Source organism: Anomaloglossus baeobatrachus, chromosome 9 (assembly GCF_048569485.1).
Source record: "Anomaloglossus baeobatrachus isolate aAnoBae1 chromosome 9, aAnoBae1.hap1, whole genome shotgun sequence".
Classification (NCBI taxonomy): domain Eukaryota; kingdom Metazoa; phylum Chordata; class Amphibia; order Anura; family Aromobatidae; genus Anomaloglossus; species Anomaloglossus baeobatrachus.
This window is the reverse complement of record NC_134361.1, coordinates 187,304,306-187,331,421: the sequence shown is the minus strand read 5'-3', so window position 1 is coordinate 187,331,421 and position 27,116 is coordinate 187,304,306. Positions and strand designations below refer to the sequence as shown.

General features: G+C 43.9%; 1 protein-coding gene across 4 annotated transcripts in view; it reads left to right on the top strand.

Moving 5' to 3' along the window:
• Positions 1-539: 539 nt before the first annotated feature.
• DENND1A (DENN domain containing 1A) overlaps positions 540-27,116 on the top strand; it is a 924,202-nt gene continuing 897,625 nt past the window's right edge. For all 4 annotated transcript variants that reach the window (XM_075324120.1, XM_075324118.1, XM_075324119.1 and 1 more), the window contains exon 1: positions 540-674. In XM_075324120.1, coding sequence (XP_075180235.1) covers positions 658-674 — 17 coding nt within the window. In that variant the 5' untranslated portion in view covers positions 540-657. The remainder of the gene's footprint in view (positions 675-27,116) is intronic.

Below are 27,116 nucleotides of genomic sequence, written 5' to 3'. Positions count from 1 at the left end.
GCTGTGTATACGGTGCAGAGCTGTGTATATACGGTGCAGAGCTGTGTATATACATTGCAGAGCTGTGTATATACATTGCAGAGCTGTGTATATACATTGCAGAGCTGTGTATATACATTGCAGAGCTGTGTATATACGGTGCAGAGCTGTGTATACGGTGCAGAGCTGTGTATATACATTGCAGAGCTGTGTATATACATTGCAGAGCTGTGTATATACATTGCAGAGCTGTGTATATACATTGCAGAGCTGTGTATATACATTGCAGAGCTGTGTATATACATTGCAGAGCTGTGTATATACGGTGCAGAGCTGTGTATACGGTGCAGAGCTGTGTATATACATTGCAGAGCTGCGTATACGGTCCAGAGCGGTGTATACGGTGCAGAGCTGTGTCGGGTCTCCTCTGAGCCCCGGGCACACGCTGTCCAGTCGCCGCACACTTCTTTCCGGCACTTCTTGCTCTCTCAGGATTTCTTCTCCCACAGTCCTGCCCCGCCTCCTCCCTCACGTGACGCATCACGTGCCCCTGACGTCACCACAGGTCCTGTAGCTGCTCGGCTCTGGCGTCTGCCATCACTGTCAGGTCCTTCAGTGCCCGGGATCTGCTTGTACCATGTCGCTGAGTGTGTGAGTGAGGAGGAGACACCGGAGACCATGGGCTCCCGGGTGAGGTGAGTGTCCGGGCCGGCCTGTGCCGGGCTCTGCCTCTCTGGGGACAGGTGTCTGCCCACATGTGCTGTGTTTAGGCTGTGGTGTATCATTTTGGCTCAGTTTTGGGGTCGGAGGCTGTAGTATATGGCAGGACCCTCTTTCTGCTCTGAGGGGATGCTGACCACCATCATTCTCTGTATATTGTGACAAGGGACGTAAAAAAATACTTTGTATACTGAAAAATTGCGCCTTTTATTGCGCTCGCTGTGTAAACGCGTCACCGGTTTGTTGTCGCATGTAATGGACGCGTTCACTATCAAGTTATGTAAAAAAAAAAAAAAGGCGGTTGCCCTTGGTAACCAGTCAGGAGAGCTGTCATCTGGTTGCTATGGTAACTGCGGGCAGACTTAAGACTTAAGATGCTGTCCGAAAGGAAAAAAATGTTTCCCGTAACAGCCAATCACAGAGCAGCTTTCATTTCTGAAGCACAGTATAGGTGATGAAAGAAGAGCTGGGATTGGTTACTGTGGCAACAAGTTGTTTAACGGGTAATTAATAATAATATTTAACTTATATAGCGCTATTGATTTCTCAGCGCTTTACATATATTGGCAATACTGTCCCCATTGGGGCTCACAATCTAAATTCCCTATCCGTATGTTTTTGGAGAACATACAAACTCCTTGGTGGGACTTGAACCCAGGACCCCAGCGCTGCAAGGCTGCAGTGCTAACCACTGAGCCACCGTGCCCCCTCCCCTTACCAAAAATATAAGTTCTTGTCTATCCGTCAATCTGGTTGGTTGCGTCACATTTGATAACGCACCACCAATGATTGCTCCTGTCCTGGGTTGTCACATTTGCACTGTATATCGCAGATATTCGGACTCCACAGTGGTGACTGACATGCGGTGTTTGTTTTCTATCTACGTACAGAAAAGCTGCGTAAATCCGCGGCCTGGACATGACAATACAAGTTGTGCAGCCGGGAACTTATGTTCTTGTCAGTGTCAAATTCCCCAAATATTTGGAGGGAGGGGGCTCTGCCTATGGTCTTACTGACATACACACCGAGCACACATAATATTACACAGGTGACGGGAGCAAAACTGGAAAGAGAGACGTGAAGAAGAGAAACCTTTCTATGGTTAAGTTCACACAATGAGTTTTTGACGCTGATTATTTTCACTGCACAATAAGCGCAGCGTCTTACAGATCCAGCAAAGTGCATGGGGTTTATAAAGGAGCTTGTGATATGAATTACCAGATATCAGTAACAACTCATCCAATCCACACAGGCAAAGAAATCAAACCATAGATGTCCATAAATTATGTGCAATAATGAGAAATGAAACAGGAGGAAAGTATTGAATACGCTTACGTAATACTTTGAACAGAAGCCTTTGTTGGTGATGACAACTTCAAGATTCCTCCTGTGTGGTGAAACCAGTGTCCTGCATTGCTCAGGTGTGATTTTTGCCCATTGTTCCACACAAACACACTTCAAATCCTGAAGGTCTCGTGGGCTCCTTCTGTGAACACTGAGCTTTTAGTTCCTTCCATAAATTTTCTATTGGATTCAGGTCTGGTGATCGGATCGGGCAGCTTTATTTTCTTTCTCTGAAGCCAACTGAGAGTTTAATTGGCTGTGTGTTTGGGATCATTCATTGTCTTGCTGAAGTGTCCACCCTCGTTTCAGCAGATTTTTATTAAGAATGTGTCGGTACGTTTCTCCATTCCTCCTTCCTTCAATAATATGAAGTTTCCCTGTGCCATATGCTGAAAAACAGCCCTACACTATAATGTTCCCACCTCCACACTTCACTCTTGGTATGGTGTTTTTAAGGTGGAACTCTTTGGCAACCAAAGAGTTCAATTTTGGTCTCATCTGACCACACTGTATTCTCCCAGGATTTCATAGGCTTCAACTTGAGGTTGAGTGCATTACTTTTTTTTTTTTTCTTCTTAGAAACATTTGCATCTGCTGATTCCAGGTCTTTCTGTAGTTCTCCACAGGTGGTTCTTGGCTCTTGGACAACTCTTCTGATAATTCTTTTCATTCTTCTGTCTGAAATCTTACAAGGAGCACCTGCCTGTGGCTAGTTTATGGTGAAATTATGTTGTTTCTACTTCCAGATCATGGCTCCAACAGTGCTCATTGGAACCTTCAGTAGTTTAGAAATTCAGTATCTTTTGCTACAATAAGGTTGCAAAGGTATTGAGACAGCTCACTGATTTTACCCATCACAAAATGTTTCTTGTGTGGCACATTGGTTATGAGACACCTTTGTATAGACTACCAGTTGAAACAAATAATATTATTTTTTTGCTAAGTGGCAGGATTGCTTTCTAATTACTGATATATTTCACCTGCGGTTATGGCTTTCTATCTTTTGTAACTCTCTTTCATCATGTGTTCAATATTTTTTTTTTTTCGTGTGTTATTTCTCATTATTACACATCTCTGCATTTATGGACATCTATGGTTTGATTCGTTTGCCTGTGTGCGTTGGATAGGTTGTTACTGACATCTGGTGAGAAATTCATATCAATAGCACCTATAGAAATATATTCACTTAGAAAATTGGTGACTTGTCCAATACCTGTTCCACCTGGTGTACATACACTGTGCGTCAGCTGAAGCACAGTGTGTGTGTGTGTATGTATGTATGTATGTATGTATGTGTGTATATATATATATATATATATATATATATATATATATATATATATATATATATATATATATATATATATATATATATATATATATATATATATATATATATATATATATATATAAAATGTGTGTGTATAATAATATACATATAGATAGATATATCTATCTATATGTATATTATTGTACACATGCACATATATAATATATATTTATACATTAGTGTGTGTGTGTGTATATATATGTGTATATGTGTGTGTGTATATAATATATACACACACACCAAAAGTTTGGACACACCTCATTCAAAGCGTTTTCTTTATTTTCATGACTGAAAATTGTAGATTCACATTGAAGGCATCAAAACTATGAATTAACACATGTGGAATGAAATACTTAACCAAAAAGTGTGAAACAACTGAAAATAAATTATATATATATATATATATATATATAATCTCTAGAGAACACAGTTCGCTGTTTAGCACAGGTTTGGATTCACATTCATTGGTACAGGAATCTGCTCTTTCGGTGTTGATAACCAGAACTTCATACTCGCTGCGTTTCTATTTCTATCTTTTGGATTTGCCGAATCTACTGTCCTTTTTCTCTAAGATTTTTCTTTTATTTACTTACATAGCGCCATAAATTCCACAGCACTTTACAGATGTTATCATCACTGTCCCCATTGGGGCTCACAATCTACATTCCCTATCTGTATGTGTTTGGAGTATGGGAGGAAAACGGAAAACCTGGAGGAAACCCACGCAAAGGTTCGGCTGCTAACGTCGTGATTCCAGATATCACAGGACATCTGGTCCTTCTATAGTGCAGAGAGAAGGCTTCTTCTCGCCCTCTCAGACCATGAAGCCAAATATCTGTCTGCATAAAAGGGTGGTATTCCAAAATTTCAGCTTTTTAGAGAGGTTTTACACAGCAATATATAGAATATGTACACTTTTGTTACATGCTTAGTACATGTTTTGCATTAATACCCTTTATGTAAGCAGAGTGCTGTAGTGACTGGATTCCCTTGGTGGTTGTCACTTCCTCGCTGTACATAGGAACATACAGTAATGGGCTGAGGCTGTTATCGGAGCTATTGAATGCAGTAGTGGTAATAGATGTGGTTTCTGGAATGCAAGGCATCTGAAATCTGCCATCTGCATGATCTAAATACACTGATTTAGCAATTATTGCAAAATTCTTTACTCTGAAACTGATCTAAACTAAAGACAACCAGAAATTAGTGGAAAAAAAAAATGGATCGTGCGAGATCCTGTAAAGTCAACTGAACCAGTGACAAGTGAACTAAGCTAATTTGCTTTGGCATCCACTGGTAAGTAAATGGGGTGTTTTACATCCCGTTAACATGCAACAGAAAAAAAATCCATGCAGAATAAGGAACTATGCTCCAGGATTTTCCCCCCTTTCCACAGCTGTATGGAGCAGATGCTGGTTTCATTATATAGCCAGCATCTGCCTTTAGCTTTAATCATTGCCCTTTAACCAATTGTGACATTCATTCTGGCACACATTACATCTAATGTAATCTTGGGGTGCCAATGGGATGAACCATTATTTTGGTTCTTTTATCAAATCCAGCCATAAGCTTGGCTTCATAGGATATTATTATTTGTATTGTGTCACGGCCAAAGGAACAGGTGTGTAACGGAACAGGTGAGTGGACCATGGAGCCCAGTCTTACCCAGGAGGGGTGTGACTATGTGAGGTTAGGCTTGTTCTGCAGGAAGTCACGAGGTACCACTCCAAGGCAGTTCCCAAGTCTGGAACAGGTGACCCAAGTGACGGCAGACATGGTTGAGAACTACGGGATAGAGGCAGGACTGGCAGCAGGCGAGACAGACTAGCCACAGGCTGTAGTCTGAACAGAAAGGTGGGATTGGAGCCAAAGGCTAGAATCTGGACAGCCAACAGGCAAGATGGAGTCGGAGCCACAGGTTGGAGTCTGAGCAGGCGAGGCAGGGTCTGAGCCACAGGCTGGAGTCTGAGCAGGCAAGGCAGGGTCTGAGCCACAGGCTGGAGTCTGAGCAGGCAAGGCAGGGTCTGAGCCACAGGCTGGAGTCTGAGCAGGCAAGGCAGGGTCTGAGCCACAGGCTGGAGTCTTGAGCAGGCAAGGCAGGGTCTGAGCCACAGGCTGGAGTCTGGACTGGCAACAGGCAGGAGTACAGGTTTAGGTACACAGGACAGGTACTGGTACACAGGATGGGTTCAGGTTCATGGACAAGACAGCTACTGGAACACAGGCAGAATGAGTACTGGAGCACAGGAACAGACCTCTGACAAGCTTACTAGAATGCACAGGAAAGAGTAGGAACTAACATTGCTCAGGCACCTTCCCACAGGGGAGAGTACCTTAAGTACCTATTGCCTCCCAGCCATAGGCTGGGGACGTTTTTGGATTGTGCGCGCTGCTCTGTTAGGACATGCGCGCACTCCCTGCTTCTTATGTGCGCTGCCAGGAGCCCTGCGCGACGTACGCAGGCCCAGGGAGCGATTAGTGGGAGACGGGACATGTGTGCGAAGCCGGCGGTGAGTGCGTTGCATGTTCAAGCCTCACTGTTTTGTTTTGTTTTTTTTTTATTAACAAAAGCATAGGCTTAACTCTGCCCCCCATCCAAATATTTTCTTCATCCATACCTTTCCCTGAAAAGATAAGCATCTTCAGTATCGCCTCATCCTCAAAAGTCCGATTTGTCAATATGTAAAATTATGTAACCTAGAAGGTGAGCGCCACAAAGAAAAAAACAAACAAAACAAAACTAATGTAAGAATAGCTGTGTTTTTTGGTTGCCTCATCTTCCAAAATTCAATATCAAGCAATCAAAACATTGTATATACCCCAAACTGGTATCACTGAAAATGCCAGCTCAGCCCATAACATTTAAGCCCTGGCACCGGTCCATTGAGAGGAAAATCATAAAGTTATGGGTCTCAGAAAGTAGTGACCGACCTGGTGAATCATCTTGCCAGGTCATGTTTACTGCAAAATGGACGGCATGAAAACAACCCCCCCCCCCCACCCCCCCCCAAAAAAAAAGAAAAAAATCAATGGCAGCATTACGTTTGTGTCATAATTTATTATTTTTCATTACAATATATTGAGAAATGAATGCGATCAGATCGCTCAAAACTATAACTCGCCCATTAAAAAAATAACCCATTATGTTGACATTACTATTATTAGGTTATGGTTTGGAGAAAACTAAAAAGCCCCTAAATGTAACTTTAGTTTCATTACAAGGGATTAAAATCCACAGTGTGCTTATTATTGATGGGGATTCTGCATGGGAAAATTGCACATCAGCTCCATTACATTAAAACTGGGCTAAAGTTTTGAGACTTGGATTTGTGCAGCCGACTCTTTGGAAAATCTACTGTGGCTATACCTAAGACAACATAGGCAGGGCCAAGAACCAGTAAAAGGCCTTTCAGGATCACCCTAGACCACCAGGGAGTCGGACATGAACCCTTTTCGACCATAAAGGAAACAAGTTATTTTTTTTTCCATTTTCTAGACCAGAAGGGAATCAAATATGAGCCCCTGCAGTGCTGTAGACCACCAGAGCAGGTGACATTAATCCCCCCTGTATCTTAGACCATGAGGAAAGTTTTAATTACTCTGTAACATTTTTTCTTATTGTCTCTTTTCGCTAATCTTCTTGGTTCCTATTGAAGTGAATGGGAGTTCAGCTGCTCTACCTGGAAACGGCCACTACACAATGTATGGACCCTGGCTCTATACACTGTTTGGTTGTATACACATTTGACCAATGCGGCAGGTGTAAACGGCTGATTGGTAGGAGTGCCGGGTGTCGGACACCTCTTGATCTGATATCGATGACCTATCCTCAGAATAGATCATCAATATGTAAGTCCTTGACAACCGCTTTGGTACCAAGGGAGAAAACCCCCCGATATTTTGTGTCTTACACTTAGTTGATCTACCTCTTGGTTCTTATTAAAGTGAATGAGAGTTGAGCTGCAGTACGTGGGAACAGCCACTACACAATATATGGATCCCTGGCTCTATATACTGTCACAGGTGTGCCACAGGTGACATAAAGTCATGTGGTTTCTGGCAATAGAAGGTCACAGCTGTGCAGAATGCTCCCTGACTTTCCATTGTTCCTGCTGTCAGTATTCATTGGTATAGGTAGCTTTCCTGCTGGATTCATCTCTCTCCCTTTTGGACCCAGCAGGAGTTCGCCTTCCACCCAGCTGCTGATCATCAGAATTATCTTGGTGCTTAAATACTCCCTTTTTCCATGGACTGGTGCTGGTGATATTATTCAGTTCATTCTAGCTGTGGTTGCAAACAGGTGGCTTGTACTCCTTTGTGATATCGTTTGTGAAACCTTTCCTGAACTTCTACCTGAGTCATCTGTAGATAAGTAGTTCATGCATTTTCCCCGTGTGACCTCCTTGTGTTGTCTATACTGTTTAGTGGGGTTGACTAAGAGCTCATCCCATCCATTCCCTATTTAGGGCCCAGCACTAGGGATACCTAGGGTCAGGTATCCAGCTCGGCGCATAGGTGAAGAACCTATCTATGGTGGTGAGGGAACCCAGGGACCAGCGGTAGGTTTGGTCAGGGGGTCACCATCTCCCCCTTCTCTTACCTTTCGCCGTGCGCTTGGTACTTCCCCGTACCTAGCGTGACACCTATCCTCAGAATAGGCCATAAATATGTAAGTCCTTGACAGCTGCTTTGGTACAAAGAGAGAAACACCCCAGTGGCTAACGCTTAGTTGATCTACGTGGCAGGTGTAAACAGCTGATTGGTAGGAGTGTCAGGTGTCGCACGCCTATTGATCTGATATTGATGTCCTATCCTCAGAATAGATCATCAATATGTAAGTCCTTGACAACCACTTTGGTACCAAGGGAGAAACACCCCAGATATTTTGTGTCTTACACTTAGTTGATCTACCTCTTGGTTCCTATTGAAGTGAATGGGAGTAGAGCTGCAGTACGTGGGAACGGCCACTAAACCATGTATGGAGCTGTGCTGTTCTGTCTCTATATACACTGTGTGGCTGTGTACACATTCGGTCAATGCCGGAGCTGTACGCAGCTGATTGATTGGAGTGCCTGGTGTCGGATGCCTATTGATCCGATATCTATGACCTATTCTGAGAATATGCAAGGCCTTGACAACCGCTTTGGTACAAAGAGAGAAGCGACCCAGATATTTTATGGCTTGCGCTTAGTTGCGCTACTTTGCAGAGTTTACCGGTAGTCGGGCAGTGGGACAATTCCATAGAAGGGTTAATGTAGAGTTGATAGGAATCCTCGTGAATCCTGAGCATACATTATTCATGGCTATTTGCTGGAGTGCTGGCTCGGTCAGTTTCCGTCATCATTACCAGATGTAAAACTTGAAGACACATTTGTACATCAGGAAATCGGATCATCATAAAACCAGGGAAGTGACGCTTGTCAAATATGTAGTGTTGAATCCAGGGTGCCACATTATAAATATTCCCTCTATGTGCGGGCATGACCTAGCTCACGTACCTTATGGTCAAGCTTACAGATGACAAATTTAGTATTTATTTATTTTGGGTACTTTTTTTTAATACTTTTATCTCACTTCTTGCAGGAATATCTGTTCTATCCTAGAAGAAAGTTGGATAATCCCTGGAGCCAAATAGCCAATGCCCCTAAACAAGTGCAGAACTTCTTCTCTTGGTATCTATGTGTGTTCTTATTGCCCGGCCACTAAAAAAGACAAATTGGCTCCCTCCCTAGAGTGGTTAAACTCGACCTTCGAGTCGATTTTGTCCAACCCTGTCCTTGCAAATTAAAGAGGTTACTAAATTTTTGATGATGTTGAGCAATAGGCTCCAGCAGTGATGTTCTAGCACGTATATATTTTAGTTTATATTATTAAGATTATATTGCTGAAGTAAAACAAAAAACACACTTTTAGAGACTCCATCATTATTAAAAAACAAAAAAATAAATCCCTTGTCTGACGTAGTTGGCAGAGAGAGCAATGTCAGCTCTGCTTCATCACTGTACAGACAAGTGTCTCTACAAAGCGAGAAAAGTAAAAAACAGAGAGAGGAGCGCATGTGAAGAATTTCGGGGAGCCGGTCGTTGTGGACCGATTATAGCCGCTCACCTGGAGGGGTTGTGTTACGGTTGCTGTGGCTCTGGAGACTATGTCCAGATTTCTTGCTACTGCACATGTGCAAGCGCTGGAGACTAAGTCCTATCTTGGAGCCATTGCACATGTGCGGGTGACATCATCGCTGACACGAGGTCACATGTCTCTGACACCTTCTATGCCGATTGGCTGCTGGTCATGTGCTTGTGACACGTGGTCACATGTCTCTGACACCTTCTATGCCGATTGGTCGCTGGTCATGTGCTTGTGACGCTTTGCTCGGTGATAGGCCAGCGTGACGTCCTGTCGTTCTGGCAGCGGATTGGCTCTGGTGTCCTCCATCTTGGATGAGGCACAGAGTCTATATAAGACCCTGACACACGCCGCCCGGCGCTCAGTCCTCTTGGTTCATGCATAAGAGTAGACGCTCTGTGCACGTTCCTCTAGGCATCTCTCTGTCTATGTTAGGTGAGCGCTACCGGCAGGGTAGCGTTCTTATACCTTACAGCTTCGGCTGCTGTCCGTATCCTTACCTCTTAGTGGAGCGGACATAGGCAGGTGCCTGAGGCACATGGTCCGGCTGGGCCTTGTGATTCTACTCGTAGGTGGACGTTGCCGCTAGGGTAACGTTCCTTATACTGCGTCTGGCAGTTGTTCGTATCCTCGCACACTAGGGGAGCGAACAGAGGTAGGAGCTTTGTGCGGCTTACGCTGCTGTTCGTCTCTTTTGCACCACTAGAAGAGCGGACCTAGGCAGGTGCCATATCTAGTGGTTCGTGTCCTCGCACACTAGTGGAGCGAACGCAGGTAGGAGCTTTGTGCGGCTTACACTGCTGTCCGTCTCCTGGCACCACTAGAAGAGCGGACCTAGGTAGGTGCCATTTCACACTAACTGCCTTTGTCTCTGTGATTATTAACAGAGACCATTCCACACACCCTCCAAGTAAGGGAGGAATTGCCTTATTTGCTAACTATATGCCTCTGTGAGTTTAACAGAGGTATTGCATTCTGCCATAGTCTGCAGCAGAGTCTTTGCACGGTGGACCCTGACTGTCTGTTACTCCTTTAGGTTTTATTATCAGACAGCCCCCCGTAACAGGTTGTGCAACCCTGCACAACCTCAGTTTAAGCGTAGATATTTGAGCTGGGTGCACCGCCCAGACGCTGCTCTAGATGTGTCCGTCCAAAGGGGACTGTGTCTTTGTGGAACGGTCATATGACCGATCACATGGAATCCTGCGTACCGCTCGACCTCGCCTCTTATGCTGCGCATGTATTAGCATGTTAGTACACCCACAGGGGCGTGCCCTCATGCTAAGGGGGCCAACTAGCCAAAGGAAGTAATGCCCTTGCGACTAGTCCCTGTGCTCATTAGCATATCATAAAGGATCTTTATAAATACTTTTTCTAATGATCTCTTTATGTATGCTACTTATAGGCTGGGATAGTTAGGCAGGGACTAGAAATATGCACCCAGATCTGTTTGTGATTCTGGGTGCATACAGGACCTGACAGGTTCCCTTTAAGAACTATTTTCTAATAGATTCTGACTCTTCTCATAGACCTTTTCATAGATGCATTAAAAGGTATCTGTCAGGTGATACATGTAGCATAAATAATAATAATAATAATAATAATAATTTTATTCATTTATATAGCGCTGTTAATTCCACAGTGCTTTACATACATTGGTAACACTGTCCCCATTGGGGCTCACAATCTAGAGTCCCTATCAGTATGTCTTTGGAGTGTGGGAGGAAACCGGAGAACCCGGAGGAAACCCACGCAAACACGGGGAGAACATACAAACTCCTTGCAGATAGTGTCCTTGGTGGGATTTGAACCCAGGACCCCAGCGCTGCAAGGCTGTAGTGCTAACCACTGAGCCACCGTGCCGCCCTCAAATCCATCGGTTCTGAGTTCCCCCACCACTAATTGGCAGCTTTCTAAAAAGGCAGGGTTATACATGGCTCATAAATATGGAAGACTACATGGTAGCAGATTTACTAGTCCTCTAGTGATAAAGTCACTGTTTAAATATAAGGAGGTTATCAACCCCACCCACACCACAAATTGGCAGCTTTCTGCCTATGCTCCTTGTACACATGAAGCTGTCAATCAGTGGTGTGAGAGAGGATATACAGAGCTCATAATTATGGAGGACTGCATGACAGCCGATTACTACTAGTCCTGTAGTGATAATCGCCTGCTGCTAAAATGGGTGATTTTATCAAAACTACAGCAAGTAGCCCAGTAAGTGACACATGACTGAAATCAGGGTCTCTGCCCCTACATCATGCTGGATAAAACCTGCCGGCAGATTCTTTATAAGACTTATTCTTTATTTTTTTAATGAGATGGACATTCGCTTAGTGAATGAAATTAGGGCAGCATGTTGACTCAGGAGTTTGCATTGTTACCTAGATTTGGGATCCTGTGCCTGAATCTAACCCGAGCTATGCGGATGCTCTTATGGTCTCACCATAGGTTTCTGCCAATCCTCCATAAACCTACAGATGGGTCAGCTGGGCTTCATAAGATTGGGTAAAGTGTATGGTTAGATATATGAAATCGGGAAACCAGAATATAATCCCAATTGGATGGAACCTGTCATGTCCCCAAACACTATTTAGGCTTAATCTGCAGGTAATGATCCAATTCTGTCCAGTCAGGTTAATAAAAGCGCGGCTACCCGGAGAAAATAAACTTTATTTCTTCCCGAGAGCCGCTGTTTTTTTTGTTTTTTTTGTTGTCTGAGTAGTGCTTTACCCACGGGTACGGAGTTCAGGCGTTCGGTTGGGATGAGCTCTGGTCCATGCGGTCTTTCCAAAGGCGGCCGCGCTAGTGGACAAGAGCACCCACTGACCCCCGTGTCTCCACAGGGGTGTGTGAATGAATGCAGTCTGAAGATTTGCTAACTGTGATGCTAAGAGGAGGTGACCGGAAGGATAATGCAGCACGGAGGCAGGGACTTCTTACAGGGAAGGAACCACCCAGTAGCCGAAGCACAACGCCCAGTAGCCTGATGGGCTAATTTGCATATAGCAATCTAACCTAATATTTCTGGAACAAAGCTTTTACTATAAGGCATACAGGTAAGACTACTTTCACCATCCTATTACCTGTATGCCCATAGTAATAGCTTAAAGGGAACCTGTCACCACTTTTTTGGCGTATAAGCTGCGGCCACCACCAGTGGGCTACTATATACAGCATTCTAACATGCTGTATATAAGAGCCCAGGCCGCTGTGTACAACATTAAAAACACTATATAATACTCCCCTAAACCGGTCGCTGCGGTGGATGTGGGTCAGATGGGCGTCTTCATCGTCTGGTGCCGGCGTCGCCTCTTTCAGCTTTCTTTGTCGCCGCCTCTGTCGTCCTTCTGAAGCCGCGGTGCATGACGCGTCCGATGTCATCCACACTCGCCGGCATTCAGGTCCTGTGCAGGGCAGATCAAAGTATTGTAGTGCGCATACGCGGGATTGACAAGTGTGTATGACGTAGATGCGTCATGCACACAGGCTTCAGAAGGATGATGAAGATGGGCAAAAGAGGCGGCGCCGGCACCGGAGGACAAAGACGCCCATCTGAGCCACATCCACTTCAGCAACCAGTTTAGGTGAGTATTCTAAAGTGTTTTTTATGTTGTACACAGCGGCCTGGGCTCTTATATACAGCATGTTAGAATGCTCTATATAAGAGCCCACTGGTGGTTGCCGCAGCTTATAGGCCGAAAAACTGGTGACAGGTTCCCTTTAAAACGGTCAAAGAGGGTGACAGATTCCCTTTAAGCAACAGGAGAGATGGCTGGGGCTCACTTCAGCCAGTGATAACGTTTGGAGTAGGGATTGCATCGCTGGAGCAAGAAGCGGAGACTGGTGGGGGAACCTGGGGAGCTTCAGAACCGGAGTAAAAGGAGATTGGTAAACTGTTTCCAAATAATTTTGACCTTCTAGATAACACCTAAAATAAATCTGACATGGTAGCAATGCATTTCTTTTGTCTCATGGGAAAGCTTTAATAATTGTAATATTTTTTTCTAGCAATTTTTCTTTTTTGACTTTTTTGTATGACAGTTTCCACTGTAAACAGGTTTTTCCCCCACTGTAAACAGGCTTTTCCCCCATACTGTAAACAGGTTTTTGTTTATTTTTTGCACTGTAAACAGGTTTTTGTTTGTTTTTTTTTTAATCTGTAAACAGGTTTATTAATATTTTCCCTGAATTAATTCACCAAAACAGCGTTCTGTCTCCTCACTTACGAGTCTGCGTGTGAATGTACCTTTAGGATTTGTTCCAAAAAGTGTAACCTCGCAATGAATTCTCTTCCGTCTGTCTTTTTTTTATTGTTTTGTTTGTTTTTACAGAAATAAGACTGGGGTTGGGTTTTGGCTGGAGGAAGATGGAAAGGTTTTTCCTTCTTCTTTCTGTGCGATCCGCTTTCACCGAATGACTTGTGTGATATATATTTTATGAAGGCTGGCCTGGTTACACAAATTACATCAGGATGGGCTTCAGCAACTTAAGAGCTGTAGCGCAATATTATAGTGATACATTCTTGCTAAAAGGGAAGGTGACAGGCGCGATTATGCCTTTCCTTTTATTTTAGATATGCTTACACAGTCAATATTCATCTTATCTCTTAGCCCCTTAGATCGAATATACAGAAGCTTAAGAGATAATGTAAAAGGTCCTTGAAAAAAACCCCCAGAGGCCCGGAGCCACTGTACATGTACAAGCCAGTCCTAATAAAGGCGTGTTGTGGAGTAAGAGGGGTCTGATTTATTAAAGAGGTTGTCCACTACCTTTCCATTGATGGCCTATCCTTAGGAGACGTCTTTAATGTCTGATCAGCCAGGGTCCAACACTTGCACCCCGCCGATCGGCTGTTCTCAGTGTCGGCGGCGATAGCAGGCGGCCGGAGCTGCCCGTCAACTGATAGCGGCCGCGGGCGGGTACTGCATATCCACCTCCTGTTGATATGAATAAGCGGCAGATGTGCAGTACCTTGCTGCAGCCGCTATCAGAAGACAGAACAGCGCCGGGAGAAAGCATTTCAGCCCCACAACTGCCACCGCCATTATAGAGAACAGCTGATCGACAGGGGAGCCGGGTATCGGACTCCAACTGATCAGACATTGAGGACCTATCCTAAGGATAGGCTGTCAATGTAAAAGTATGGGACAACGTCTTTAAAGGGAACCTGTCACTTACCTGCTGGGTAGTCCGAAATGGTCCAGTCCGATGGGCACCACTCTCTACTTCGGCACCTCTTCTATCCTTGCAATCACCATCCTCCTTGCTTCGTGTGGGTGACGCATCCTACGTCATCCACACAGTGCCCTGCATTATGCTTTTGTGCACAGGCACTTTTCTCTGCCCTACTGAGCACAGCGCAAAGTACTATAATGCGCAGGCGGTCTTTGACCTTTCCCCGCACCTGCGCATTACAGTACTTTGCTCTACCCTCAGTAGGGCAGAGCAAAGTGCGCGCAATGGAGGCCACTGTGTAGATGACATAGGACGTGTCATCCACGCGAAGCAAGGAGGACCTGTGATCACAAGTATATAGGAGGCACTAGACCCTAGAACAGCGACGCCCATTGGACCGGACCATATCAGACTGCCCGGCAGGTGAGTAGGTGACAGCTTCCCTTTAAGAGGAGCACACTACTTAGGGACTGGTGTAAAGGCCGCTTTACACGCAGCGATTTATCTTGCGTTCGCATAAGCGATCGCACCCGCCCCCATCGTTTGTGCGTTACGGGAAATTTGTTGCCCGTTTCGCACAAAGTCGTAAACCCCCGTCACACGTACTTACCTTCCAAACGACCTTGCTGTGGGCGGGGCGAACATCCTCTTCCTGAAGGGGGAGGGTCGTTAGGCGTCACAGCGACGTCACACAACGGCCGGCCAATAGAAGCGGAGATGAGCGGGAAGTAAACATCCCGCCTACCTCCTTCCTTCAGCATTGCCGGTGGCCGCAGGTAAGCTGCAGTTCATCGTTCCTGAGGTGTCACATGGAGCGATGTGTGCTGCCTCGGGAACGATGAACAACCGGAGCACAGAAGGATGTTCGATTTTTAGAAAATGAGCGACGTGTCAACGAGCAATGATAAGGTGAGTATTTTTGCTCATTCATCGTCGCTCGTAGCTGTCACACGCTATGATATGTCAAACGATGCCGGATGTGCGTCACTAACGACATGACCCCGACGACATATCGTTAGATATATCGTAGCGTGTAACGTGCCCTTAAGACGTCTGGTGTTAGATGTTCCACCTCTGGTCATGAATCAGGCGGCGCTGGCCAGGACTGGCGTGAAAATGCCAAAAGTCAATTTTCGTTCAATTTCACTTTGAACAAAAATGTTGTAACTTTACTAAGTGCGTTACACAAGTTTTGAGACGTGAACACTTTCATGTATCGGCTCCAAAGTTTGTACCTCTCTGGAGTAGGTAGGCTGAACTAGGCTAGAAAAGAATTTATCTTAGTGATGAACATATTAAAACAAGTTTTAATAAATATACATCTTTTTTTTTACAAAATTATAATTGTAGTCCTTACCCAAAACCCTAATCTTTTGAAAGGAGAGTAGCTATAGAGAACATCTGTGTTATGCTCACCTGGTGGAATGGATCCTCCAAGGTCTTGGTGGGCACACGGGTGTCGGTGCAGAAGATGGTTGAGGCATGTAGGACACAGACAGCTGAGGGAGTGAAGACCACAGGCAGACAGGAGAACGTTGGCAGAGGTAGTTGAGATACTGGACACCGCAGGCAGGCGACGGCCTGGAGAGCACAGAAAGGTACTGAGCAGCTTGAGGTGCACCAAGAAACTTAGGTAGACTGAAGTCTTACTACCTAGATACAGGTGTGTGTTTTGGTGAGTCTTATATAGGCCCAGGCAGATGATCACGCTGGGCCACCTGCAAAGCCTGACATGAGTTGAGCGGACCAGGGTTAAGGAAGCAAAACCCAATTCCTGGACAAGCCTCAATGGAACATACTTCTGTGAATCACAAATATCTCCTTGACCTACATAGGCGCATCGTAATGCCACATTTCATTTTTGGCGGCGCGTCCGAAAAATGGAACATTTGCTGCTCGGTTTCTGAGCAGATTTCAGCGGACCGATTTATTGCCGACAGTCCTTTCTAACAAATAGGTATTTTCCGAAACTGGTCAATCCCTTTCACTTGTGCATACAGAAGACCCTAACGGTATTCACATAGCAGTATGTTCAGGCATGGTTTTTTTTTTAGAACACTGTAAATTATGCTATTCTCTATTACAGATTGAAATCATTTCGACAGATTTTATGATGTAAAATTAAATCTTTTGGAGACTATGAAGAAGCACTTCACGAGCAGAACCAGCCCAAGTTTGCAAGCACTTAGGCATCTCCCCAGGATTGTATAGCCCCAGGTCTAAGTACAACAGCAACGAATAGACCCTTTCATGTGACGCTGCGGCTCCGGAACCGAGGGAGCGCCCTGAAATCGCACCAGATTGTCTTGTTACATGTTGGCTGGTTATTTTAATAGTCTTTTGTGCTAAATAAATTCATGGGTGTGGACAAATGTAGGATATTGCTCATCTGATTAGAGTTTAAGGGGGAGAAAAAAGCAACTGTGGACTCATCAGCCTGATATACAGTCATGGCCAAAATTGTTGGCAACCTTGATATTGTTCCAGAAAATGAAGTATTTCTCCAAGAAAATGATTGCAATTACACATGTTCATTTCCTTTTGTGTGTATTGGAACACAACAAAACGAAAAAAAAAGGCAAATTGGACATAATTTCACACTAAACCTGGCAAATGGATCGGACATAATTTGTTGTCACCTTTCCAACATTTTGGGTAAAAAAACCTTTTGTTTCAAGCATGTGATGCTTGTGGCAAGTAACAGGTGTGGGCAATATGAAAATCACACCTGAAACCAGATAAAAAGGGGAGCAGTTGACTCAGTCTTTGCATTCTGTGTCTGTGCGTGCTCTCTATGGAGAACAGAAGAGTAGAAGAGAACTGTATGAAGACTGGAGAACAAAAATTGTTAAAAAAGTATATAACCTGGGAAATTTCTGCGTTGATTTGGTTAAAAATCTGCATGTGTTACTATTGGATTTCATTGTGAATTTGGTTGCAGATTTCACCCTACTCCATTTACTAAGCATGAATAGGGAAACAAAGTAATGTATCCATTTTATTCTTAGCTTTCCTGTCTTGGAACCAGCTCCTCTCTTTTTGGTGCTGTCGAAAAAAATCCAGTTAGTGTCATGCAGTGACTACTAGGGTTTCGCCAGGTATGCGGGAACCCCCGGCGAGCGCTGCGACACAGGATACACGTTACGGTGGGCCTTTACGTTAGGGAAAGGAGAGCAAGGTCACCTCGTAAACTCACCTGAGGCTGATCCCTGCACTCCCTAACGTCCCTATGCAGGTGTAACGCCTGCCTGGATCCACAGACTCAGACTGGCTGTAATGGACAGGCTAGAGGAACGCTGCTCACAAAGCAGGACCCCCAGAACCCTGAAACCCTTTAACCCCTATACAGGGATTTGGAATTACACTGGGCCCTGGAGATCACTACCAGTGGTAGACTGCAGTCCGATGAGAGTAGTAGTCAAGCAGGGTCGAACCGGGAAATGAAAAACAGGAACAGAATCACGCTGGCAGGGACGTAATCAGAAAACAAAGCAGAGGTCAAATACGGATCGGGCAGCGAGGTACATAAACAGCAGGCAGGAGGGTAGTCGGGAAACAAGCAGAAGTCGGAACACCAGAATCACTAAACAGAACAGGGCGGGAAAGGAACCAGGAATACACAACTATCTCTGGCAGTGGTCAGCAGACAGGAGGGACAATAAGGGTGTGGTGTCTTCCCATTGGTTGTAGCTGAATGATGGTAAGTTCAGCTGGAAGACACACGCCACCTATAGTCAGCTAGTGGTACTGCAGATCCCAAGGAAACCCAGCCCAGTGGATGAGCACAGCCTGCGCCCACCAGCGCCGCTGGCATTGCCTCCTCTCCCATCACCAACACTATCCACGGCAGGAACATGGCGTCGCCTGGTGATCGAAGCAGAAGTTGCTGTAGCGGACTTCGGTGGGGACGTAACCGGGTTTTTCCACCCCATCGCTGATCACGTGCCTATCCCTGTCTTTCCCTGGACTCAACGCTATATGGTGTGTAGGGCAGTGAAAACGCTAGTCTCGCTCTAGATTAACCTCTTAACGACCGCCGATACGCCTTTTAAGGGTACTTCTTTCGATTCGCCGCTTTTTTACGGTGGTCGGAAAAAAGGGTATAGCGCCCCCCAGAGTCAGAAAATCTCCGGGGTTTCAGCTACCGGTGGTAGCTGAGACCCTGGAGATTATGATTCTGGCCGGTTTTTCCAGTCCCCGCTCACGTGATCACCGGTATACAACGTACACAGTAAATGACAGCGCCGGTAAAAAATTATTTATCTCCCATCTGGCATGATCAAACATGTCAGATGGGAGATAAATCTCTTCCCCGGTGTCCCCAAAGTGCCCCCCCCGACCCCCAACCCCCTCCCGAAAATCGATGGCCGCGCGCACAGCAGCACACCGGCCGCATTCGCCCTTTTCCTCTGGTTTTTGTTGCATGTGCCATCACACATGCGACAGAAAACTGCTCCCCAGGCCCTGCCAGGTCACCCCCTATTCCCCCCCCCGGTGTCCTTTTTTTCTTTTCAATAAATTGGTGAAAGAGGGAATGCTTGGGAGTGTTTTTCCAAATTTTTTTTTTTTTTTTATTACTGTCAATTAGTTATGTCTGGTATCAAATAGACGCCGTGACATAACTAATTGCTGGGCTTGATGCCAGGTGACATTACACATCTGGTATCAACCCCATTTATTAACCCGTTTGCCACCGCACCAGGGCATTGGGATGAGTTGGGGCGAAGCGCCAGGATTGGCGCATCTAATGGATGCGCCACTTCTGGGGCGGCTGCGGACTGCTATTTTTAGCCTGGGAAGAGTCCAAAAACCATGGCTCTTCCTACCCTGAGAATACCAGACCCCAGCTGTCAGCTTCACCTTGGCTGGTGATCTAATTTGGGGGGACGCTTGTTTTTCTTTTTTAATTATTTATTTATAAATAATTTAAAAAAAAACAGCCTGGGGAGCCCTCCAAATTAATCACCAGCCAAGAGAAAGCTGTCATCTGTGGTTTGCAGGCTACACCTTTCTGCTTTACACTAGCTTGCTATCAAAAATAGGGGGGACCCCATGTCATTTATTGTAATTATTTTTTTTTTTTTTGGGCTAAATACAAGGCTAGGCACCCTTTTTAGTGCCACATGAAGGTCACTAAAGGGCGCCAGCTTAGAATATGCAGGGGGGTGGGACGTTATATATGTTTGACATCTATCCATTCATCCATTGTAGCATTTTAGGCTGTGTGCCCACAATCGGGGTTTGCAGTGTTTTGGGCGCAAAGTGTTTTCCCTGCATCCATAACGCTGCGTTGTGCAGTAGAAGCACAGTGGAAGGATTTTTAGAAATTCCATGCCCACTGTGCTTCTTTTCTCCGCAGCATAAACCGACCTGTGGCGCGGTTCCTGAGCCTCAGCATGTCAATTTATGCTGTGGAGACAAGAGTGCTCTCTGCAGGTAGAATAGAGCTAACGTCCACAGCAGCCTGAACCCAAATCGTGGGCATGGGCAGCTGCGTTCTCCCGTGGACAACACTCACATCTCTGCAGGAAGGCTGGCACTGTGTACTAGACGCCGTGTCGCTGGATCATGGCCACATAGCCTAACAATGAGAATATTGTTGCTACAGCAACATTTTTGTGAAGTACCTGTGGATTCAAAATGCTTACTATACTCCTGAATAAAATCCTTGAGGGGTCCAGTGTCCAAAATGGGGTCAGTTGTGGGGGGTTTCTGCTGTACAGGTACCCAAGGGGCCCTGCTAATGTGACATGGTGCGCGCAATTTATATCAACTTTTCCAAAATTCAAATGGTGCTCCTTCCATTCCAAACCCTCCCATTTATCCAAACAGAGGTTTTTGGCCACATGTGGGGTATCCCTGCGCTCACAAGAAATTGGATAACAACCTGTGGGGTCCACGTTTTGTTGTTGCCTCTTGAAAAAGTGAGAAATTTGATGCTAAATCAACATTTTTGTGAAAAAAAAATGAAAATTTCAATATGGCAACCTAAGCTTATCAAATTCTGTGAAGTATTTGTGGATTCAAAATGCTCAATATACACCTAGATAAAAGCCTTGAAGTGTCTTGTTTCCAGAATGGGGTCACTTGTGGGGGAGCTCCACTGTTTAGGCACCTTAGGGGCTTTCCAAATGCGACATAGCGTCCGCTAGTTATTCCAGCCAATTGTTCAGTCAAATGGCACTTTTTCCCTTCCGAGCCCTGCTGTGCACCCAAACAGTTGATTTCCACCACACATAAGGTATCAGCATACTCAGGAGAAATTGCACAATAAATTTTATGCAGATTTTTTTCCTTTTACTCTTGTTAAAAAAAAAGCTATCTGGTTGAAGTAACAATTTTGTGGTAAAAATATATATTTTTTTATTTTCACAGCTCAACATTATAAACTTCTGTGAAGCACCTGGGGGTTCAGGGTACTCACCAAACATCTAGATAAATTCCTTGAGGGGTCTATTTTCCAGAATGGGGTCACTTGTGGGGGACCTTCACTTTTTAGGCACCTCAGGGGCTCTCCTAATGCAACATGGCGTCCGCTATTGATTCCAGACAATTTTGCAGTCAAATGGAACTCCTTCTCTTCCGAGCCCTGCCGTGTGCCCAAACAGTTGATTTCCACCACATACAAGATATCACCAAACTCAGGAGAAATTGCACAATAAATTTCATGGTGATTTTTTTCCTGTTACCCTTGTGAAAAAAAAGCTACCTGGTTGAAGTAACAATTTTGTGGTAAAATTTTATTTTTTTATTTTCATGGCTCAACGTTATAAACTTCTGTGAAGCACCTGGGGGTTCAGGATACTCACCAAACATCTAGATAAATTCCTTGAGAGGCCTAGTTTCCATTATGGGGTCACTTGTGGTTTTTTTTTGCTGTTTACGTACCTTAGGGGTCCTCCAAATGCAACATAGTGCCCGCAATCTTTTTCAGCCAAATTTCCTTTCCAAAATTCAAATATTGCTCCTTCCGTTCCAAGCCCTCCAATTTCTCCAAACAAAGGTTTCAGACCACATGTGAGGTATCACCGCGCTCATAAAAAAGTGGGTAACAAACATTGGGGTCAAATTTTTGGAATTACCTCTTGAAAAAGTGAAAAAATTGATGCTAAAGCAACATTTTTGAGAAAAAAATGAAAATTTTCAATATGCCAATGTAACGTTATCAAAATCTGTCAAGTACCTGTGGGTCCAAAATGCTCACTATACCCCTAGATAGAAGCCTTGAGGGGTCTAGTTTCCAAAATGGCATCACTTGTGAGGGTTTTCTTCTGTTTAGGTATTTTAGCGGACATGTAAATGCAACATGGTGCGCGCAATCTATTTCAGCCAAATTTGCTTTTCAAAATTCAAATATTGCTCCTTCTGTTCCGAGCCCTCCCATTTCTCCAAACAAAGGTTTATGACCACATGTTGGGTATTGGCGCGTTCATAAGAAAGTGGGTAACAAGTTTTGGGGTCCATTTTGTTTAGTTATTTCTTCTAAAAGTGAATAAATTTGGGGTAGAGCAACATTTTAGGTAAAATTTTATTTTTTGCTTTTTTTCATTCCACTTTGCTTTAGTTCCTGTGAAGCACCTGAAGGGTTAATAAACTTCTTGGATGTGGTTTTGAGTACTTTGAGGGGTGCAGATTTTAGAATGGTGTCACTTTTGGGTATTTTCTGTCACCTCGGCCTCTCAAAGTCACTTAAAATGGGATGTGGTCCCTAAAAAAATGGTTTTGTGAATTTTGTTGAAAAAATGGGAAATTGCAGATGAACTTTGAACCCTTCTAACTTCCTAACCCCAAAATATTTTGTTTCAGAAATTGCGCTAATGTAAAGTAGACAAGTGGTAAATGTTATTTATTAACTATTTTGTGTGACATAACTCTCTGGGTTAAGAGCATAAAAATAAAAATTTTGAAAATTGCAAAATTTTCATCAAATTTCCGATTTTTTTCACAAATAAAAGCAAAAAATATTGTTCTAAATTTATAACGATCATGAAGTACAATATGTCACGAAAAAACATTGTCAGAATCATGGGGATCCGTCGAAGCGTTCCAGAGTTATAACCTCATAAAGGGACACTAGTCAGAATTGCAAAAAATGGCCTGGGCATTAAGTACAAAACTGGCTTCGTCCTTAAGGGGTTAAAGACACAAAGAGGATTAGGCGGACTGATAAAATAAACAGCAATCAAATAAAGCACTCCAAACAACAAAAGGTAATAATGAGTAATGGACCAGAGGGGTAAAACCAAAAAGGACTAAAGGTACCGTCACACATAACGAGATCGCAGCTGCGTCACGGTTTTGGTGACGCAGTAGCGATCCCGTTAGCGATCTTGTTATGTGTGACACCTACCAGCGATCAGGCCCCTGCTGTGAGATTTCTAGTCGTTGCAGAATGGTCCAGGCCATTTTCTTCAAAGGCGATGTCCTGCTGGGCCGGACACATCGCTGTGTTTGACACTGTGTAACAGGGTCACAGTGACTGCTGAGATCGTTATACAGGTCGCTACTGCGATCTGTATTGTTCTGCATCGCTGGTAAGATCTGACTGTGTGACATCTCACCTGCGACCTCCCAGCGACTTACCTGCGATCCCTATCAGGGCACATCGTTTTCGGGATCGCTGGTAAGTCGTTGTGTGTGACTGGGCCTTAAGGAAGGGAAAATAACACAACTTTCACATAGCAAATGTTCTCTGAATGGCTTCCTTGTCATCAGCTTACAGGTTCCCTCTAGAGGCAAGTACAGCAGAAACTATCACCAGTGATTACCTGGACTAGGAGGGAAGTTTTTTGTATAGCAGAACTAATTAGCAATAGAGAACAGCTGACTATTGCGTACACTCAGAGTTTACTTAACCCTAGCAGCACTTGATAAAGGAGAATCTGCACAGCCAGCAGTATTAACCTGAGTAAGTGTGTATGAAGCCCTGCACTGTGATTTCCCGAAACCAGAAATAGAAGGGACCACTCTCCATTGTGGTACCCTCGTGTCAGTTAGTGGCTAGTGTGGTTATCCTCTTTTGCAAACGTCTGAATTGAATCTCTTCTCAGACCTAGCCATCTATCCGTCATGTTCAGTGGTTCTATTCCAGTGACCCTCAAATTGGGAATGTCAGCTATGACTTTGCATTTCGGAGACTAAATGTTGGAAACCAATGAGGCACAGGTTGCAGTGGTAATGTGAATGTTTAGCATTTGACTTCTGCGGCAGAAATCAGCACGGACTACCAGAGCCGCGGCAGCAGAAACGCTTGAGGTAAGTATTAAGTAACAAGTATAATTAATTGTGATGCCTGAAAATGAACTTGCGGAATACATTAGACTTATTTTGGTTGCTACATTGGTTTCACCTCCAAAGAACCAGTGTATTGTGTAACTAATGGGTTTTTGGGAACATTGGGTGTTCTAAACATCCAGTCAACATGCGCGAAAATTTCACAGCTTCTTCAAAAATTCCTCATTTGAGTAACCTTTTTACTGTGCTCCAGTTTTTTAATCTATATATAATGTTTATTAACTTTGTAAGTACTTTAATTTACTTAGCTTATTATACTAATTTTGAGATGCGTGATGCTTTTTATTTGGTTACTAAAGTTAAAATCAAAATTAATGTAATCTTATGTTACCATAGCAAATTTCTTACGGAAGCTAGGATGAGCACTACATGGTCTTAAAGAACAAGTCAGTATTTCTGACAGCGCCTTACACTGGCCATACTTTTGTTATTGCTGAGGGTTTGCCCGATGGGTATCCCACCCAACTCACCAATACATATGAACATTCAGGGCAGCCAAACATTCAGGTGTTCTTATTATATCCAGTGGAGAGGGTAGTGTAAATTTTTAAAAAGCCCCATAGCTTGGCCAAGAATGTGGGAGACACTAGCAGAAGCAAAATTACCAAAGTCACCAGCTGTCTGGGAAATAGTGCTAGCAAACATAGGTCACAATTGGCCCCCTTTACACCTGCCAAGCATTTTATATGGTAGGAAATGGAAGCTGTTATGGAATACATGGCACATTACTTGTCTCAGCCATAGACTGATGGTGTCGCTGTAAGAGGTAACAGTTTTAAGTGATTGTTGTGCACAGAACAGAGCTGTCTTGGGAATAGTACTCACAAACATAGGTCACATTTTGCCCCTTCACACCTGCCATGTATTGTAGTTGGCAGGAAATAGAGGCCGTTGTGGAATACGGACTGTTACCTCTTACAGCGACGCCATCAGTCTGAGTCATTGTTGTGCATGGAACGGAGGCTGTCTAGGGAATAGTACTAACAAAATAGATCATAATTGGCCCCCTTTTCGCCTGCCATCTATTTTCCTCGGCAGAAAACGGAGGCTGTTATGGAATACATGGCACATCTCTTGTCTCAGTCTTAGGACTGTTATCTCTTACAGTGACACCATCAGTCTGAGTCATTGCTGCGCACAGAATTGAGCTGTCCAGGGAATAGTACTAATGAAGTAGATCACAATTAGCCAGTTTTACACATGCTAAGCATTTTACTTGGCAGGAAATGGAGGTTGTTATGGAATACATAGCACATCTCTTGTCTCAGTCTTAGGACTGTTATCTCTTACAGCAACACCATCAGTCTGAGTCTTTTTTGTGCATAGAACGGTCTACCTGATTACAAATTACTAATCTTCTAGGTGTTTTTAATTAAAAAATGATAGATTCACTTTAACCGCTTAACATCCAGTGACATATATTTGTCACAGGTCATGTGGAGGGTGAATAGAGTGGTGTCAGGAGCTGGGCTGCACCATATCGGCATCTGTGTCTAACAGTCACCGGAGTTACCACCTATCGCTGCTGTTTGACCCATCACCACTGCACCCCCTGCAATCTGATCGCGGAGAGCGAATGAGTTTCCATGGCAGCTTGGGCTCTGACAAAGGTCCCCATGGCTGATATTTTAGGTTTCCTGGATTTCATATGAAAATATCAGAAGCACTATATTCTACAATACTGTAATGTTGCAATATACAGTAGACGCAATTAAGTTCATCTCCCCCCGAAGGGACTAAAATATAGCAAAGAAATTTTAAAAAAATTAAACAAGAAAAAAGTTTAAATGACTACCTTTCCATTAAAAAAAAAAAATCATTCAGTATTTTGTCTGGGAAAGTCAATCTATGAAAATCTAAAATTATTGACACTGTATATTAAAGGGAACCTGTCAGGTGCAATATGCATCCAGAACCAGGAGCAATTCTGGGTGCATATTGCTAATCCCTGTCCTTCCTGTATTCAGTAGCATAGATAAAGGGATCTTTAGAAAGAGTATTTCTAAAGATCCTTTATGATATGCTAATGAGCGCAGGGACTAGACACAAAGGTAATTAGTTCCTGCACTCATTCCACCCTTTTAGCATGTTAGCACGCCCACAGGGGTATGCCAAGATGATATTCGTTTCCTAGTGTCATCAGAGGTGCTCGTACCTGTGTCCACTGTCACCGCACCAGATGCACATGATCACAAGTCCTGGCACTTCGTCATGCGTACTAGACCTCTCTGAAGCCAGGACGTGAACACCCAGCTTCATAGTGCGCAAGACCAGAAGTCCGGGGACTTCTGATCGTGTGCACTGAGCCGAAAACCAGTGTTGGCCTCAGTGGCAGCAGAAAGGTAAGAGCAACCATACCTCTGACGCTGTACATTAATTAGCATGTTAATTTGCCCCCGTGGGCGTGCTTGCTTACATAGTAAGGGGGCCGACTAACAAAGGGAAGTAACACCCTTTCGACTAGTCCCTGTGCTCATTACAATATCATAAAGGAACTTTAGAAATACTTTTTTCTAAAGATCCCTTTATCTAAGCTACTCTAGGCAGGGATTAGCAATATGTACCCAGAAACGCTCTTGGTTCTAAGTGCATAAAGGACCTGACAGGTTCACTCTAAATGCTGAAAATAAGAAAAAATAAAGTAAAACTACCAAGTTGTAATTTTTCAATCGTTAAAATGTTGTAGGTACCCCAAAACATAATTAAAGAGCAGCACACTGAAAATCGTTGGAAAAATAAAAACTTGCGGTTCTCAAAAAATGGCACCGAAGATTAATTTCTTACAAAGTTTTAGATTTATTTTTGGAGATAAAAATGTAAAACATTTGGAAAGTCTTAAATAGATTACAAGGAAAACAATAATAATAATGCACATTACCATTCATTGTAATGCATTTTATATGTTTTTGCTAGGTTATCATAAATGTAATACATGTGAACACTTTTTATATTCTTTTTATCACTTTTTTTTTTTTTTTTTTTAATAAATGCAAAGTGCGTCAAACAGCTACGCCAACATGAGAAGAGCAGGCAAGAGAGCGGCATCGCCTTGAGGAATCACTCAGTTGGCAGAGTCATGTGTGATTTCAGAGATTGCTGTTGGCCAAGTGCCATGTTATTATAGAAAATGATATTGTACTTT